The 17578-nt window shown below is 43.0% G+C and overlaps 1 protein-coding gene across 2 annotated transcripts in view; it reads right to left on the bottom strand.

Moving 5' to 3' along the window:
- SIDT2 (SID1 transmembrane family member 2) overlaps positions 1 to 7631 on the bottom strand; it is a 63476-nt gene extending 55845 nt beyond the window's left edge. For both annotated transcript variants that reach the window (XM_075190108.1, XM_075190107.1), the window contains exons 1-2: positions 7484 to 7631; positions 5318 to 5625 (exon numbers count right to left, since the gene is read on the bottom strand). In XM_075190108.1, the coding sequence (XP_075046209.1) occupies positions 5318 to 5491 (174 nt within the window). In that variant the 5' untranslated portion in view covers positions 5492 to 5625; positions 7484 to 7631. The remainder of the gene's footprint in view (positions 1 to 5317; positions 5626 to 7483) is intronic.
- Positions 7632 to 17578: the final 9947 nt, after the last annotated feature.

Consider the following 17578-nt stretch of genomic DNA (forward strand, 5'->3'; position numbering starts at 1 on the left):
ATGTATAGTTTGGAGCAGAGAAGGGAAAGGGGGACATGATAGACACTTTCAAATATATCAAGGGTTTGAACAAGGTACAGGAGGGAAATATTCTTCAAAGGAAGAGGAGTATTAGAACACGAGGACATGCACTGAAACTGGAGGGAAGTAGGTTCAGATGAAATTTGAGGAAAAACTTCTTCACAGAAAGGGTAGTGGATAATTGGAATAGCCTCCATCATTGGTGGTAGAGGCTAATGTAGTAGAGCAGTTTAAACATGCTTGGGATAGACATAAGAATATCCTTATAAAGAATAAGGGATCAAATAAGGTTTAAGGTTACCATAGGTTAATAAAACAATGGGCAGACTAGATGGGCCAAGCGGTTCTTATCTGCCGTCAAATTCTATGTAACCCTTTAGCTGCCAGGAGCCTGTGTCCAATTTCTAGCTCAGGGGACCACATCATTGTTTTGCACAGAGCTGTGCTTGCAGCTATGATTTTTTTATTATTATTAAAAAAAAAACAATCAAAATTGGCTTCTTTTTTCCTAAAATAAATGTTACTCAGCACCAGCATCTTGCAATGTGAGAACAAGGTGCAATGTTTCTCCATGCAATCTACTGTTGCCTACCAGCCTTTGTAACCCTAACAGGGGCTGCTTCTCACAGCCATTTTTCCTGTGACTCCTGCTTTACTCTCACAGCCCTCGCCAAAACCCCAGATTATGGCTTGTTAATGACATGCCAAGGAGAAAAGATATCTGCAATGGTCTCAGAGAAACCAGTTTTGCTGTGCATGACTGGAAAGGGTTAAAAGGCCATGAAAAAAAAAAAACAACAGCAATTTGAAGTCCACCATTCTACAGTGAGAAATATTATTCAGAGATAGAGAACAATGTATACAGTAGCCACTCTTCCCAGAAGTGTGCATCCCAACAAAATCACCCACAGATAACACAGTATGATGCTCTGAGAAACACAAAGTTACATGCCTCCATCAACACTGGCACTGTTAAAGCTTACCATCAGCAAAAGTCTAAGCAAGTTTGGCTGTCATGCAATGGTAACCAGGTGAAAGCCCATTCTCTTCCAAAATATCTAAAAACAATTGTTAAAAAAAATATTGCAGTATGGCTTCTGTTGGCAAAACTGAATGGAGTTATCTGGTCTTATTGCACAACAGCATGTTTGGTAACAACCAAACAACATATCACCACAAGAATCTTAAATCAACCGTCAAGCAAGGTTGTGGAGGAGTAATGATCTGGGGTGAGATGCCCCTGTCCATCAACTGAAACTTGGCTGAAATTGGATCATGTAATGGAACAATCATACTAAGCACACAAGAAAATCTACAAGTGAATGGCTGGCAAAAAAGAAATATGTTTTTGGATTGACCATGTCAAAGTCTAGAGCTCAACCCCATTGAGATGCTGTTAGGGGACCTGTGCATAAACAAATGCCTTCAATCAATTAACTGAAGAAATTTGGCCTACAGTTTCATACAGAACTGCTTCAAATATGAGGCTGAAACGCTTACAGAAAACTATTACAATTATTGTTGGCGGTTCTACAAGCTACAGAAACATAGTACTTTTTCATGACTTCATCATCCTAGTTTATCTATTGTTGAATAAATAATGATACATTTTAGGCTATCATATGCCATTTGTCATATATAAGATTAGATCTATTAATTTCAAGAGTTGATGATTGTTAATTATGTCTTTATATGTAAAAACACAGATTTGAAAGATACTGTTCTGTCTTTTTGACATTACTATATATGTATTTTATGGAGGACTATGCTGAATGGGGTCACCATCTCCTTGGCTTGTAAGGCCAAAAACCGGTAAAGACCCATTAAGTAGCTATCCCATCCAACACACAGTCACATGTTCTAAGACACCTTTTATCTGGATATTCACCAATGTGGTTATGGCTCCAATGCGGAGCCACAACCATCATTCTACCTGGTGCTGTTCTCTCTCTCCTTTCTTTGCTTGCTGCTCCCCATCCATTGTTGGATCTTAAGAGGCAGCCTGCTGGATCCCTTGCTACAACACCAGCGGCTGTTGAAGTCCAGTGACACCCAAGATAAGGAGACGAAAAACATTATTAGCATGGTGATAACAGGTGTGTGTGTGGGTGGGTTAATGTTATGTGGGAATGGTCGGTTGTAATGCATCAAATTCTATTATCTTAAATTTTCCGTATTTCCACTACACGCACTGCATATAATGATACACACTTACTAGTCAAACCACTCAAGCCCTGACAGAAACACCAGACGACAATAAGTGCATCTGATTTTTCCTTATCCATAGAACTGCTTACTTGCTTTAAGCGTCCCCTATACATGATACCACTGCAAAAACACCACTACTGCTGGCACACCTCAAACAGTAAGTGAGCTTTGATACATGTGCAAACACTTCTAATGCTTACTAAGAGTCCATTCAGCAAATCGGTTTCTAGAAGTGGGATCGAATATTTCCAGATCCCAAAATATCTCAATGGAGATGATCAAGTTAAGTATAAGAAAAAATAAATAAAAATATGAAGGTCACCGAGAGTAGTCGTAGTGCAGTCACCAATTAAACTAAATATTCAGTTTTTCCTTGTGTCCAGGTTTGGTTTTGACCTGTCAGTCATTGTAAGATGGAAAAGACTTTTCCTATAGAATTCAAAATATGACTTCAAACGAGAATTTGCCAAAATATATTTTGCTTCTTACAGTGTGAAACACACACTGACGCTGATTTTAACTTAACTTCTTGTCTACAGTAGAATCCAGTTGAGCTCTGTATTCTGGCTTTTCACAGCCCCACCCTCTCCTCACCTGGCCTAGCTAAGACAAAAAAACAATGGCAAACAGCCAGATACCTCTGCACCTATTGACACTCTGCAGTAACTGTAAAAGCACATGACTTATTATGCCTATGTTTTACACTACAGAATAAACTATTCCTTATTACTTTGTATTTTTATTTTATTTTTTTACAGTAGTTTTGTTGATCTAGCAGAAGTTGTTTATTATTAATCCCGAACAGTGTTGCAAAACACATTCTATAAATAATAAAAAGAAAATGCCATCTGCAGATTGATAGGCAGTAGTGCATGGCCATATACGATTGTCCCCAAAGGAGGGGGCTGGACCTTTCACTGGAATGACCTCCCATGCTCTATCTGTCCCCTAATCTGTGCACCTTCAAATGAGCACTTAAAACCTATCTTTTCCTCAAAACCTACCAGCCATCCACCTAACCATCTCTCCATGCTCAATCTTCTCACCTCCTTCTTCCCTGTTTGCGCTACTCTTGTGCCTGTTCCCTTCTAATGACTCCCTCCTGTGCCTGCGGTCTATTTACCCTCCCTTTAGGATGTAAGCTCTTATGAGCAGGGCCCTCTTCCCTCCTGCCTTTACACCCTTTCTCCTCCTCCCAACTTCTCTGTACTTGCTATGCTTGGAGCCCTTGGAGTCTTGGTTTATTCATTCACTGCTCTGTTTTACTCTGTATGGCCAATTGTCTGTATAATGTACGGCGCTGCAGATATCTTGTGGCGCCTTATAAATAAAGAATAATAATAATAGTCCCCTCATTCCTGGAATGCAAGAGTGCCCTCACGTCATAATAATCTTTAAGATAAAAGCTACCTTCAAAACGAATAAACTAAACTAACTAAGCAAAAAGAAAGGTGGTAATTTAATCAGCTATAGGAGCATCCAATCTGCCCTGATGTCCTACCAGGGGCAAGTCTAACGCACAGGACAAGAAGAAAAGGCCTAGTAAGCAAGAAATCAAACGAGGTTTCATGGTTTTACAGCAACCCAGCAATTCTTAACCTGCCCTCACCAACTCAAGACATAGTGCCAGGACCCAACACAGGCTGCATGCCATAATCATAAGGAGGATGATACGGTCTACACATGGGCCACAAAAGACAGTATTAAAGAAACATTACAGACTGCAAGAGGTTACAGCTGATGAGTTTAAAGCTTCCCATAAGGATCTTGAAAAGGGAGAAGTGCACTCACCTCCTCAAATAGGCAGCAACGTGGTTGAGTTGAAGGACAGGTCAGATACGATGGCAGGAAACCTGCCTTGCTGCAATGACAGGCCTGCAGACTTGGAAAAGGAACTTGAGGCTTAAAAGAGGATGTAAAATAAAAAATAAAAGAAGCCCAGACCTATGGCTGGGACTTTCTCAAGAGAGGTCATACTAAAGCTACATTACTACAAAGAAAAGAAATCCTTCCTTACTGCTTCCAGAAATAAGCATACAATTACCTTCACCGATTCCACCCTGAAAGTCTACCAAGATCAAGCACCATCCACATTTATTACACCCAGATGAACAGTACTTACAATGAGAAGACATTCCTATCATTGGGGCTGATTATCATTGGGGCCCATTTGGACTGATTGTACAGCAGAATGAAACACAAAAAGTTATAATGCAGCCTGAGGAGGCGCAAGCGGATTCCTTCTTCCGAGCTTCAGGCATCACAGCCTCCTGGACCTCAGAATTTACCCCGTCCAGGTCTGCCAGCAGAACCCCAAGAGATTCTCAGAAATAAAGCACACCTGTTACACTTAGACCCTAGAGTTTGGTGTCCGTCCCTATTGTTTTATGGCAATACAAACCGAAAACAACAAACATATTAGCAACGTCCCACCTTCCCACATATGCTATGTAATAAATAAGTTTATACAGAAAACATGGGACGCTCGGGGGAAGAATCAATTATACCTGGAGAATGTTTTTATTGCATATGTGCTAGGTCTTGTATGTTAAAAGCCTGCCGATATCCCCCCACCCATTTTGTTTATTTTTCTGCACCCCTTCCACGCCCTATTGTGCATTTTGCATTGTATACCCTTTAACATCAATACAGATTGGCTTTAAAAAATAAAATATGTACACATAAACACAGTGCATGCTTTCATTTTATATCGTACTGCAACACAAACTATACGTAGATCACAGGCATATTGTGTTCCAGGCTAGACACATGGATTGTCTTAGTTATGAAAAATGAGATGAGCGAGTCTCCCTTACCGATTCATTTAAGACATGAATTTGCTTTGACTTCAGTACTTAGTACTTTATTAGTAAAATGGGATAGCAAGTTGTACAACAATGTGAAATGTTTACCATGACCATTTTCATGTGGACCTGGAAAAGTAGGGGCAGCCCCATTTTACAGATACAGTTTCAAGACCCAAAAAGTCAGTGAGCACCTTGAAGTGCACTAAGCGGACACGTGTGCAAATTTAATGAAAAAAAACCCCACTGAAGTTTAAAAATAATCCTTACAGAGATTATCTTACCTTGTTCTTCAGCATGGTGTGATTGAAGGCATAAATGTTTTGTAATTCATTGTTTACAGAGTCATTATATTCCCGGTTGAATTCGGCATTCCACTGTTGGATTGTTTTGCTTGAAAAGTCATTGACTCCTTCCACAGGCCACAGCAGCAGTAGGAAGCAGCAGAGGGTGAACATTTTCCAGTGGCTAGCTGTGGAGGAGTGCAGAGTTCCTGCTGTCTTGTGCACCTTCCAACATCAGCAGGACTTCATACCACACCTTATGCAATCAACAGACTGAATGTCTGAGTCACAAGCAGATAGTTGAACACCTTAATAATACAGATATACAAGATGCATTCATTAAGATACTGGTGTCATAATGTAAGAGAAAAAGAAAATGTACAATAAACAACATACATATGTGACAAGTCACGTTCACAGGTGGCTAAAGAACGGGCAAAGTTCTTACAACACATACATTTTCGTAAATATTTCAATTACACTATACCACACAAATTGAGCAGCAGGACCCCGATCCAATCTAATCTACTACCGGGGGGCAGCAACAGGACCCCGGTCCAATCTAATCTACTACATGGGGCAGCAACAGGACCCCGGTCCAATCTAATCTACTACATGGGGCAGCAACAGGACCCCGGTCCAATCTAATCTACTACATGGGGCAGCAACAGGACCCCAGTCCAATCTAATCTACTACATGGGGCAGCAACAGGACCCCGGTCCAATCTAATCTACTACATGGGGCAGCAACAGGACCCCGGTCCAATCTAATCTACTACATGGGGCAGCAACAGGACCCCGGTCCAATCTAATCTACTACATGGGGCAGCAACAGGACCCCGGTCCAATCTAATCTACTACATGGGGCAGCAACAGGACCCCGGTCCAATCTAATCTACTACATGGGGCAGCAACAGGACCCGGTCCAATCTCATCTACTACAGGGGGCAGCAACAGGACCCCAATCTCATCTACTACAGGGGGCAGCAACAGGACCCCAATCTCTTCTACTACAGGGTAGCAACAGGATCCCAATCTAGTCTACCGAGGGTAGCAGCAGGATCCCAATCTAGTCTACCGAGGGTAGCAGCAGGACCCCAATCTAGTCTACCGAGGGCAGCAACAGGACCCCAATCTAGTCTACCGAGGGTAGCAACAGGACCCCAATCTAGTCTACCGAGGGCAGCAGCAGGACCCCAATCTAGTCTACAGAGGGCAGCAACAGGACCCCAATCTAGTCTACCGAGGGCAGCAGCAGGACCCCAATCTAGTCTACCGAGGGCAGCAGCAGGACCCCAATCTAGTCTACCGAGGGCAGCAGCAGGACCCCAATCTAGTCTACCGAGGGTAGCAGCAGGACCCCAATCTAGTCTACCGAGGGTAGCAGCAGGACCCCAATCTAGTCTACCGAGGGTAGCAGCAGGACCCCAATCTATAGAGAGCAGCAGCAGGACCCCAATCTATAGAGAGCAGCAACAGGACCCCAATCTATAGAGAGCAGCAACAGGACCCCAATCTATAGAGAGCAGCAACAGGACCCCAATCTATAGAGAGCAGCAACAGGACCCCAATCTATATAGAGAGCAGCAACAGGACCCCAATCTATATAGAGAGCAGCAACAGGACCCCAATCTATATAGAGAGCAGCAACAGGACCCCAATCTATAGAGAGCAGCAACAGGACCCCAATCTATAGAGAGCAGCAACAGGACCCCAATCTATAGAGAGCAGCAACAGGACCCCAATCTATAGAGAGCAGCAACAGGACCCCAATCTATATAGAGAGCAGCAACAGGACCCCAATCTATATAGAGAGCAGCAACAGGACCCCAATCTATATAGAGAGCAGCAACAGGACCCCAATCTATATAGAGAGCAGCAACAGGACCCCAATCTATAGAGAGCAGCAACAGGACCCCAATCTATAGAGAGCACCAACAGACCGACAGAAAAATATCACAGTATAGTCTGCAGGTAAGAAGCACAGATAAGGGACTGTGCATATCTCTAATCCAACATACACGTCGGTAAACGGAGAAGCCGTCCCTGTTTCACCACATTGATGTAACATAGTTTTGTATGACAAAGCCCGTCAATAACCAGAACAATGGGGACCAACACAAAGACCATACACTCAGCATTGTGTTCCATGCACAGAGGACTTACACCCTCCTCTGCAAATCCCCCAACGATCCTCATCTCCGTCTACCTCCCATCCATCCCTCTCGGTCTCTCTCCCCCGGTCCTCTGGTCTCCTCTCCCCAGCTGTCTCCTAGACACTGTCTCTGTGTAGCCGGAAGAGCCGAGCGCTGTCCAGTGACGTCATCCAGGATCTTAAAGGAGCCCAGGGACATGAGTCACATGAGGGGTAAGGGGGATTCGGTGTATTCACTCATGTAAATAATACTTGTTGACTAGTAATGTGACATAACTCAAGCTTAATAACGAACAAATATGTATAGGGAAATCCAGAAGACATACATTTAAAGGGACAACATCACTAAAGCAAATAAAAATGGACAATTCTGCAGAAATTGATGCTTTCCTTTATCTGCATAGAAGTAGAAATCAGTGTTTGTTGATATAGTCATTTCTTATACTACAGGACTAAAGTTGGATAAAAGAAGGTACTCCAGTCCACTAAATTTTAAAAAACACACTTTTATTAGCAAAGTAATATTAACAATTTTATTTATATTTATAATTATATATATATTCGTCTTCACATTTATTAGGCTGGAATATTTAAAATAAAGATAAAATAGGTGCAAAGAGAAAGAAACAACGTTAAGTGCTCTGTTAAAATAGGTTCAGACTCTTAGGGGCGTATTCAATTGTCAGCGTTAACGCTGCAAAACGAGCGCTCGAAAAATATTACCGTTTACACGGTAATATTGCGCCTAATTACCGTTCATACGGTAATTTACTCGCTCAATTTCAGCTCGCTGCTCAGGGAGCTGCGAGCTGAAATTGAGCGAGTAATTACGTATAAACGGTAATACTTTTCGAGCGCTCGTTTTGCAGCGTTAACGCTGACAATTGAATACGCCCCTTAGGGTATTCAATTGTTAGCGAGATCCCCGTAAAACGAGCGCTCTAAAAATATTAGCATTAATACGGTAATTACTCGCTGAATTTCATCTCGCAGCTCCCTGAGCTGCGAGATGAAATTCAGTGAGTAAACTACCGTATTAACGGTATTTACGCGCATATTACCATATTAACGCTAATATATTTTGAGCACTCGTTTTTCCAGGGATCTCGCTAACAATTGAATACCTTGGGGCTGTGATATATTGTCTGACAGACCAAGATCTATGTTTATTGTTTATTTATTATTACATACTTTCCTTTGATAAAACAGATTTCACATGTATTGTTTTTATAACTGTATATTATCTTTGTGACAATATTTGATGTAATAGTAGTTCAGTTTTTCAATAGTATTGCATATACTTTACAATCTTTGAACACATTAATCATCCATCAAAAATTGTTAATTTGAAAAATCGTTATTTCTAATCTTGTGATTTGAAAAATCTTCCCATTGGTAGGAGACAATAACTACAAACTATGAATAATTTGATTTCTCATATATCTCAACCTATTGTTATAAGAGGTTATCTGTTTATTTTCCTAGTTTATTAGTGCACCTAGTTTATATTATGAATATCACTTGTTACTTTATTTTAGATTTATTTCAGGAAAATGAGAAACACAACATTTTATAATTGCTTATAATTGAATCTTTAAAAGTGTTTTTTCACTTGTCTTTGAGTAGCAAGAAGAATAGGAAACATGAAGTTTTATAATTATTTTCCTCTGCATTGACCATACATGCCTAAGTTTATGTCTTTTGTTAGGAAAGTGTCATACACCTTAAATAATTAAATTGTCCCAGACATACACCATGATGATAAATATAATAGTATATTGCCTATTCACATTGCATGAACAGTACTGATTAATATATTTATATCATAGTGAAAGTTCATCTATCTAGTTAGTAATATTTTTTTCTGTAATTATGTCACAATTTGGCCTAAGTATATATTACTATAAGGAATGCAATGCTATTTTGCATAATCACAAATGTCCCAAATATACCCTATATGGACATACGTATTTGGCCACACCTGTTAATTATCGAATTGAGGTGTTTTAATCAGACCCGTTGCTAGAGGTGTATAAAATCAAGCACCTAGCCATGCATTTGCAAACATTTGTGATACAAAATGGGTTGCTCTGAAGAGCTCAGTGACTTCAAGCGTGGTACTGTGATAGGTTGCCACCTTTGCAATAAGACAGTTCATTAAATTTCATCCCTGCTGAATATTCCACGGTCAACTGTAAGTGATATTATTAGAAAGTGAAAGCGTTTAAGAACAACAGCAACTCAGCCACGAAACGGAAGACCACGTAAAATCATAGAGCAGAGGTTGGCTGCTAGGGCTGCGCATACCCAAGTTACCTCCAAGTTACCTCCTAGTTACCTCAAGGGTTCTCTGGACTCTGAAAATCAATGTACCTTGGAATTGTTTTCTAAACTCTCTTTATAGACAGCGTCCCTCCAGCCTTCTCCACAGTGGGCCCTGACCCTCCATGTTGCTCCAAAAGAGGGCCATGTCCCTCCAGCCAGCTCCAGAGAGGGCCCTGTTCCTCCAGCCTGCTCCAGAGAGGGCCCTGTTCCTCCAGCCTGCTCCAGAGAGGGCCCTGTCCCTCCAGCCTGATTCAGAAAGGGCCCAGAAAAACAGGCCTCCAGAAAAACAAAGAGAGGAATAAGAAGAATAAAGACAGAGAGTGTGAGTCTTGTTGAGCGAGACAAGGTAATAGTAAATCATCTTAATAAATATTTTTGCTCAGTGTTCACTGCAGAAAGTGAGGGCAAGGGGACACAGTAAAGTTGCAAATGTAGTCATAAAAATGACATAGATACATGTACATTTACAGAGGAAAAGGTCTCAAAACTGAAAGTGGATAAATCAGTGGGGCCAGATTGGATACATCCAAGGATACTAAAAGAGTTTAAAGGGATACTGGTAACATCATTAACAGAATTATTCAACCAGGAGTAATTCCAGACAACTGGGAAACAGCGAATGTAGTCCCATTGCACAAAAGTGGAAGTTTCACGCCTGAGGATCTGTCTGTACCCAGGCTGGGTTGTGTCTCTGGAGCAGAACTGGTGACTATGTGCAAAAAGGTGGGTGGCTTGATTAGCTTCCTTTGCATGAAAGAGAGAGGACTGGTATAGATGGTGGTTGCTGTGAGATCAGGAGACTAAAGAATATGAATGGCACTGGAGACTGGCAAGTAGTGAAGAATAGCAAGATGGTGGTCAGATTCAGCAAAGAAGACCAGACTGGAACCAGAATTCTGAACTGGACTGGAACCAGGAATACTGGCCTTGACTGAAACCAGAATGCTGGACCAGACTGGAACCATATTGCTGGACCGGACTGGAACCGTATTGCTGGACCGGACTAGATCCTGATTGTTTGACCAGACTGGAACCGGAATGCTGGACCGGACTGGAATCTGATTGTTGGACTAGACTGCAACCAGATTGTTGGATCAGACTAGATCTGGATTATTGGACTGGACTGGAACAGAACCGGAATGCTGGACTGGAGTGGAAATGGATTGCTGGACCGGAGTGGAAACGGAATGCTGGACTGGAGTGGAACCGGATTGTTGGACCGGACTTGGATCAGATTGCAGACTGCACTTTCTGAACAGGAATAATGGAAGACTGCAGACTGCTGGGAACCAGGTTGGTATCTGAATAATCAAGGTTGCACTGGCAACAGGTTAAGGCTCCAGGAAGTCCTTTTATACTAACTGTTGTCACCTTGTTCGAGGCTGTGGTTAGCTGGGCTGAAGCAGCACGCTGAGTGGCTGAAAGGGATCAGGTGACTAGATTCAAGATGGCAGCGTCCAGAAACTTGTTTTGGTGTGATCTCTGGAGTGGAGACGGACTGGGCAGCATCCTGCAGAGAGATCTGAGATCAGCAGAGCCTGCAGACTACGGGAACAGTTTAGAAAGACAGTAAAGGGGTAAGGACCTGAGAGCCTGGTGCATGACAGGAAGCAAGGAAGAGGCAATCAAGTACTGACCAGTGAGCCTTACATCAGTAGTAAGGAAATTGAGGGAAACACTCTTAAATGAAAGAGTTGTAGAGTATCTTAAATCCAGTAACTTACAGGATCCCAAACACCATGGATTTACTGGAGGGAGATCATGTCAAACAAATCTTGCTGACTTTTTTGACTGGGTGACTAAAGTAATAGATCAAGGGAGGCTTTAGATGGATCTCATCTAGATGTTAGCAAGTCATTTGACACTGTCCCACATCACAAAATGTTAACTAAACGCGAAAGGATTGGGATTGAATTCTAAGATGGTTGAATGGATAAGATCTTGGTTGCACGACAGAAAACAGTGAGTTGTCGTAAATGGAGTGCATTCAGAGGAAGGAAAGGTTACCAGTGGAGTACCCCAGGGATCTGTATTTGGACCAGAACTTTTTAATATCTAGGGATCTAGGAGTCACTTTTTAGGTGACTTAAAGATAGGTAAGCAATGTAACAAAGCAATGAGAAAAGCAAGTCAGATGTTTGGTTGCACAGGGAGAGGAATGAGTAGCAGAAAGAAGGAAGTAATAATTCCACTTTATAGGTCAATAGTACGACCTCATCTAGAATACTGTGTTCACTTCTGGAAGCCATATCTTTAGAAGTAAATAAATACATTAAAGACTGTACAAAAAAGGGCAACTAAAATGGTACATGGCCTACAGCACAAACACTTACCCGAAAAGACTAAGGGCTAGATTTACTAAGCTGCGGGTTTGAAAAAGTGGGGATGTTGCCTATAGCAACCAATCAGATTCTAGCTATCATTTTGTAGAAGGCACTAAATAAATGAAAGCTAGAATCTGATTGGTTGCTATAGGCAACATCCCCACTTTTTCAAACCCGCAGCTTAGTAAATCTAGCCCTAAGAGCCTCAGTCATTAAGGAGAGCAAGGAGTAAACTTGATCCTGTATAAACCCATGTTACAATGCAAGGGGCGTAAATTAGTTTTTTATTTTGACATAAAGAAAATACTGACTTTTTTCATATAGCACCAAATACTTAATAATTTTATATTTACACTGAAATTTAAAGTTGATCTAGGACATGCTGTATCCCAACTATAAATCTGTCCCCACATTTTAAATTTTCCAGCGGCTCCAATGCAACCTGGTTTTGCTGAGGTGCAAAGTTACTCTTTTTTTGGGCTTTGCTCTCCTTAATGACTCAGACCCTAAAAGATCTTAATATGTATAGTGGAGCAGAGAAGGGAAAGGGGGGACATGATAGAAACATTCAAATATATCAACAGTTTTAACAAGGTACACAAGTGAAACATTCTTTAAAGGAAGAGAAGTATTAGAACACGAAGACATGCACTGAAACTGGAGGGAAGTAGGTTCAGAGGAAAGTTGAGGAAATATTGCTTCGCATAAAGGGTAGTGGATGAGTGGAATAGCCTCCCATCTGAGGTGGTAGAGGCTAATACAATAGAGCAATTTAGAGATGCTTGAGATAGACATGAGGATATTCATACAAATAACTACGGATCAAATAGGGTTTGGACTGGAGACCCTCAGCAAGTGACGGCTCAGACTGGACACCCTCTGCAAGAGACGGCTCAGACTTGGCACCCTCGGCATGTGGCGGATCGGACTTGGCAAGAGGCGACTCAGACTTGGCACCCTTGGCAAGAGTCGGCTCGGTCTTGGCACCCGCTGCAAAAGTCGGCTCGGACTTGGCACCCTCGGCAAGAGGCGGCTCAGACCTGGCACCCTTAGCAAGAGGCGGCTTGGACTGGGCACGCTTGGAAGACAGCCACAACTGGGCACGCTTGGACCAGACAGCACTGGGAGAAGCTGCAGACTGGACAGCACTGTGAGAAGCCTCAGACTGGACAGCACTGTGAGAAGCCTCGGACTGGACAGCACTGTGAGAAGCCTTGGACCGGACAGCACCAAGTGGTAATTCTGGCTGAACTATATCAAGTGGCGACTCGGACTGAACCGTATCAAGTGGCGAATCGGCTGAACTGCATGGAATGGCAACTCACGCTGAACCGCATGGAATGGCAACTCGGGCTGAACTGCATGGAATGGCAACTCGGGCAGAACCATATCTAGCGACAATGTCTCTGGAGAAGATTGGAGAGGCAGAGCCCATAGTGAAGCATGCTGTAGGGACTGCGCCCTTTCTGAAGCAGGCTGAAGGGGCAGAGCCCTCTCAGAAGCAAGCTTTTGCTCAGGAACAGAGACAGCGGCTGGCGACTCGGAACTGGAGACAGCAGCTGGTGACCTGGAAATGGGTGACACCTTGGAACAGGAGGCAGAAGCTGGCACCTCAGAACTGGATGCAGAGGCTAGCACCTCAGAACTGAATGGCAACTCAGAACTGGAGGCAAAGGCTGGCATCTCAGAACAGGAGGCAGATGATGGCACCTGAGAACTGGATGGCACCTCGAAACTGGAGGCAGAGACTGGCACTTCTGGACAGGCGGCTGAAACTGTCACCTCTGGACAGGCTACTGAAACTGGCACCTCTGGACAGGTGGATGAAACTGGCACCTCTGGACTGGTGGATGAAACTGGCACCTCGAGACAAGCGGCTGGAACTGACACCTCTGGACTGGTGGCAGAGACTGGCATCTTGAGACAGGTAGCTGGAACTGGCATCTCGGGACTGGCGGCCCAAAGTGGTACCTCAAGACAAGCGGCTAGCACTGGCACGACTTAACTGGCGGCCGAAACTAGCACCTTGAGACATGTGGCAGAGACTGGCACCTCTGGACAGGCGGTTGGATCTGGTGCCTCTGGACAGGTGGCTGGAACTGGTGCCTCAGGATAGGCAGCTGGAAGTGGCGCCTCAGGACAGGCGGCTGGAACTGGCATGATAGGCCTCATCCCAGGGAGCATTACAGTCTGTAATTAGGGAACGGAAAGTGAAGCGCAAACAAATCCAGAATGAGGAGGAAAATAAACAGAAGATGGTTCTGTAGGCTGGCGTGGTCTGCGGTGAGGACAGTTTTGTAAATGTGTATATTACTGGCACAGTAGAGATTTATTAGCTCTTCTGCACCTCCGCACCTCTTTGGTCAGATGGGGGCGTGAACCTGGAGTTTGTTACACCATAGTTCTTGGTAAACAGTAAATTTGTAGTAGCACTATTAAGAGATATTTGCACTGATTCAGCAGCAGAGAAGGTTGTATGAGATAAATCAACAGCATCAGAACTGGCATAGACAAAGTCTCTTGAGTGGGTCCATAAGTAAAACAGAAAATTGAGCCAACTGAGAATGTAGTAAAATTATGTCTGCTTGTAGAGTCTGTAGCAAAGGTAGTTCAGTAATTTGTGAGGCAAACATGTTGCAAAAGGAAACAAATGAAAAACAATTGCAGAAAGAGTCCAGGAGAAAATCTGAAACAGGATCTTTCACACGGCTCCAAAGCTGTCTTTTTGGTTGGTCATACTGTCACGCTTCAAAGTAAGTCACAGCTATGGAGCCCAGGATGTGATAAAGAATATAGGTGTTTATTGATTATATTAAGCAAAATACAGCTAAATAGTATGCAGCAAATAATGCTGAAACTGCACAGGAATATCTGAGATGACTGGATACTGGTTGCAAAGAATACTGAAGATGCAGGTGGAATGGTTAGATGAAGATAGATCCGGAGTAGTGATGTGAAGTCCGAGAGCACAGAAGAACCAGGAGGCAAACCAAAGGGGAAGGCAAGAAAACAACAATGACCAGCACAGGAGAGGGAGAGAGGCAGGTATAAGTAGGGAACACCCAGGTGCAGGAGATAATTAGTGACACAGGTTACCACCTAGTAATAACAAAGGAAAAAGGCACAATAACAGCACCTCTGTAGAGGTGCTGCCAGATAAACATAATAAAACAAGTCCAAGGTCCAGAAGGCAGGAGCTGCCAATGCAAAGCAGCGTGCAATGCAGAAGGCTGCAAGCAGATCCTGTCAGACACTTTATATTACTGTCCAGCCAGAGAAGTCTTACAGTACCGTCCAGCCAGAGACGCCTCATGGCTCTTTCTGGTCAGCTCATAGTGCTGTTCGGTCAGAGGTGACTCAGCGTTGTACACTCCAAGTTGTGTGCCCAGTCTGGGCCTTCTGCCAAGTGTGCTCAACCCAAGCCTTCTGCCAAGTGTGCTCAACCCAAGCCTTCTGCCAAGTGTGCTCAACCAGAGCCTTCTGTCAAGTGTGCTCAGCCAGAGCCTTCTGCCTAGTGTGCTCAAACCAAGCCTTCTGCCAAGTGTGCTCAACCAGAGCCTTCTGTCAAGTGTGCTCAGCCAGAGCCTTCTGCCTAGTGTGCTCAACCCAAGCTTTTCGAGTTGTGTGCCCAGTCCGGGCCATCCAAGTTGTGTTCTCTGTCCGAGCTCTCAGAGATATGTGCTCAGTCCGAGCCCTCAGAGTGTCCAAAGACCGCTGCCCAGCCTCAGGTGCCATCTACTACTATTAATCTTGAAAGGACCAGTTAATCATTTTTGATGGAGGCATTTCTCAATTTATGACATTGATTTATCAATGTGTCAGTCTATTTGAAGATTCGCTTGACACCAACCAACAGGATTTAATGATCTATGATCATGTGCTTTAGAGGAGAAGCGCTAAGATGGGCATGTTCCATCATAGACTCCAAAGATTCCATACTACAAGATCTTGTTGACTTCAATGCTGCTTTCCATAAGGATTTTTGCCCATCACCAGTCCTTACATTGCTTGAGGAAACTTCTTTTCATGTGTCCACAGAGGTCCTTCTAGGAAAGAACAAACAAAAAAAGAAGGGGAAAAAAGCCTGAATTTTGAGACTTTCAAATCATATGGAATCCGATCCTTAAAGGGGGGGGCTATGTTAGGACTCTGATCCTAATTTGTATCTGGCCTGCAGTACCTCTATGGTACCAGAGGTGCTGATGTTTTGCCATTGGACATTTCCACTTGCTTACAGACGTTAACCTCCTTCCCTGATCATTATCTGCACCTGTTCCACTGCCTTATATACCCGCCCCAAATATTGGTTGTTGCAGTTCATCAAATGTTTGCTGCTTCTAGGCCCTGTCAGTACTCCTATGTTATTGTGTCTGTTGTTTTCCTCATTATCGGACTTCTGCCTGTTCCTTCATTTTGCAACTTTGCCTGTAACCCAAGTCCCTTGCTTTGTTTGATCTGCTCCTGCTTACTCCCTGGTATCATTGTGGATTTTCTGGCTTTTGACCCTTGGCTTGCCTGACCCTCCTTTGCCTGATTCTCCTATGGATCATTTGGGGCCTAAATATATGCCTCTGATGAAACTGCGAGTGCTGAGAACCGCATTAGACTATTTTCTAATAAAAACTATTGGATTTGTGGACACCATTCATTGGAACTTGTAGAACTGTACTCATCTGTATTTATTCAGCATCTAAGGAAACAAGTGTAGAACAGTGTTAGTGTTCCAAAAATAGTATATAGTAATAAAAAAATAAAAACTTGCGTACAAGAAATTCTAATGTCAGAATTCACTAATACATAGAATTGGCTTATGAAATATTTATCAATAAAATTAATCTTTAATATCCTCTTGATGAACACATAAACATATGCAGCCCTTGCAATAAAAAACTGTAGAGGCACTTTAATAAGTATTACATTTTCCAAATCACACATAAAATCACCAGAAATGGGCAAAACGGTGTCTGAGTGGCTAGCACTTCTGCCTCACAGCACTGGGGTCATGAGTTTGATTCCCAACCATGGCCTCATCTGTGTGGAGTTTGTATGTTCTCTCCCTGTTTGCGTGGTTTTCCTCCGGGTCCTCCGGTTTTCTCCCACACTCCAAAAACATACCGGTAGGTTAATTGGCTGCTATCAAATTGACCATAGTCTCTGTGTGTGTGTGTGTGTGTGTGTGTGTGTGTACGTGCTAGGTAATTTAGATTGTAAGCACCAATTGGGCAGGGACTGATGTGAGTGAGTTCTCTTTACAGCGCTGCGGAATTAGTGGCGCTATATAAATAGATGATGGTGATGATGAAGTGATGTCTTGCAAAACTCCACTTCAGTAAATTTACCCCTTGAAGTGTCTGTCAAAGTCGAATAATTGGATGAAAGAAAGTATATTGATTAATATTGTTTCACAGTGCGATTGAGATCAGTACGCCACGTGTTATTTATCGCACGATAAATAAC

The sequence above is a fragment of the Mixophyes fleayi genome, chromosome 11 (assembly GCF_038048845.1).
Source record: "Mixophyes fleayi isolate aMixFle1 chromosome 11, aMixFle1.hap1, whole genome shotgun sequence".
Taxonomy (NCBI): domain Eukaryota; kingdom Metazoa; phylum Chordata; class Amphibia; order Anura; family Limnodynastidae; genus Mixophyes; species Mixophyes fleayi.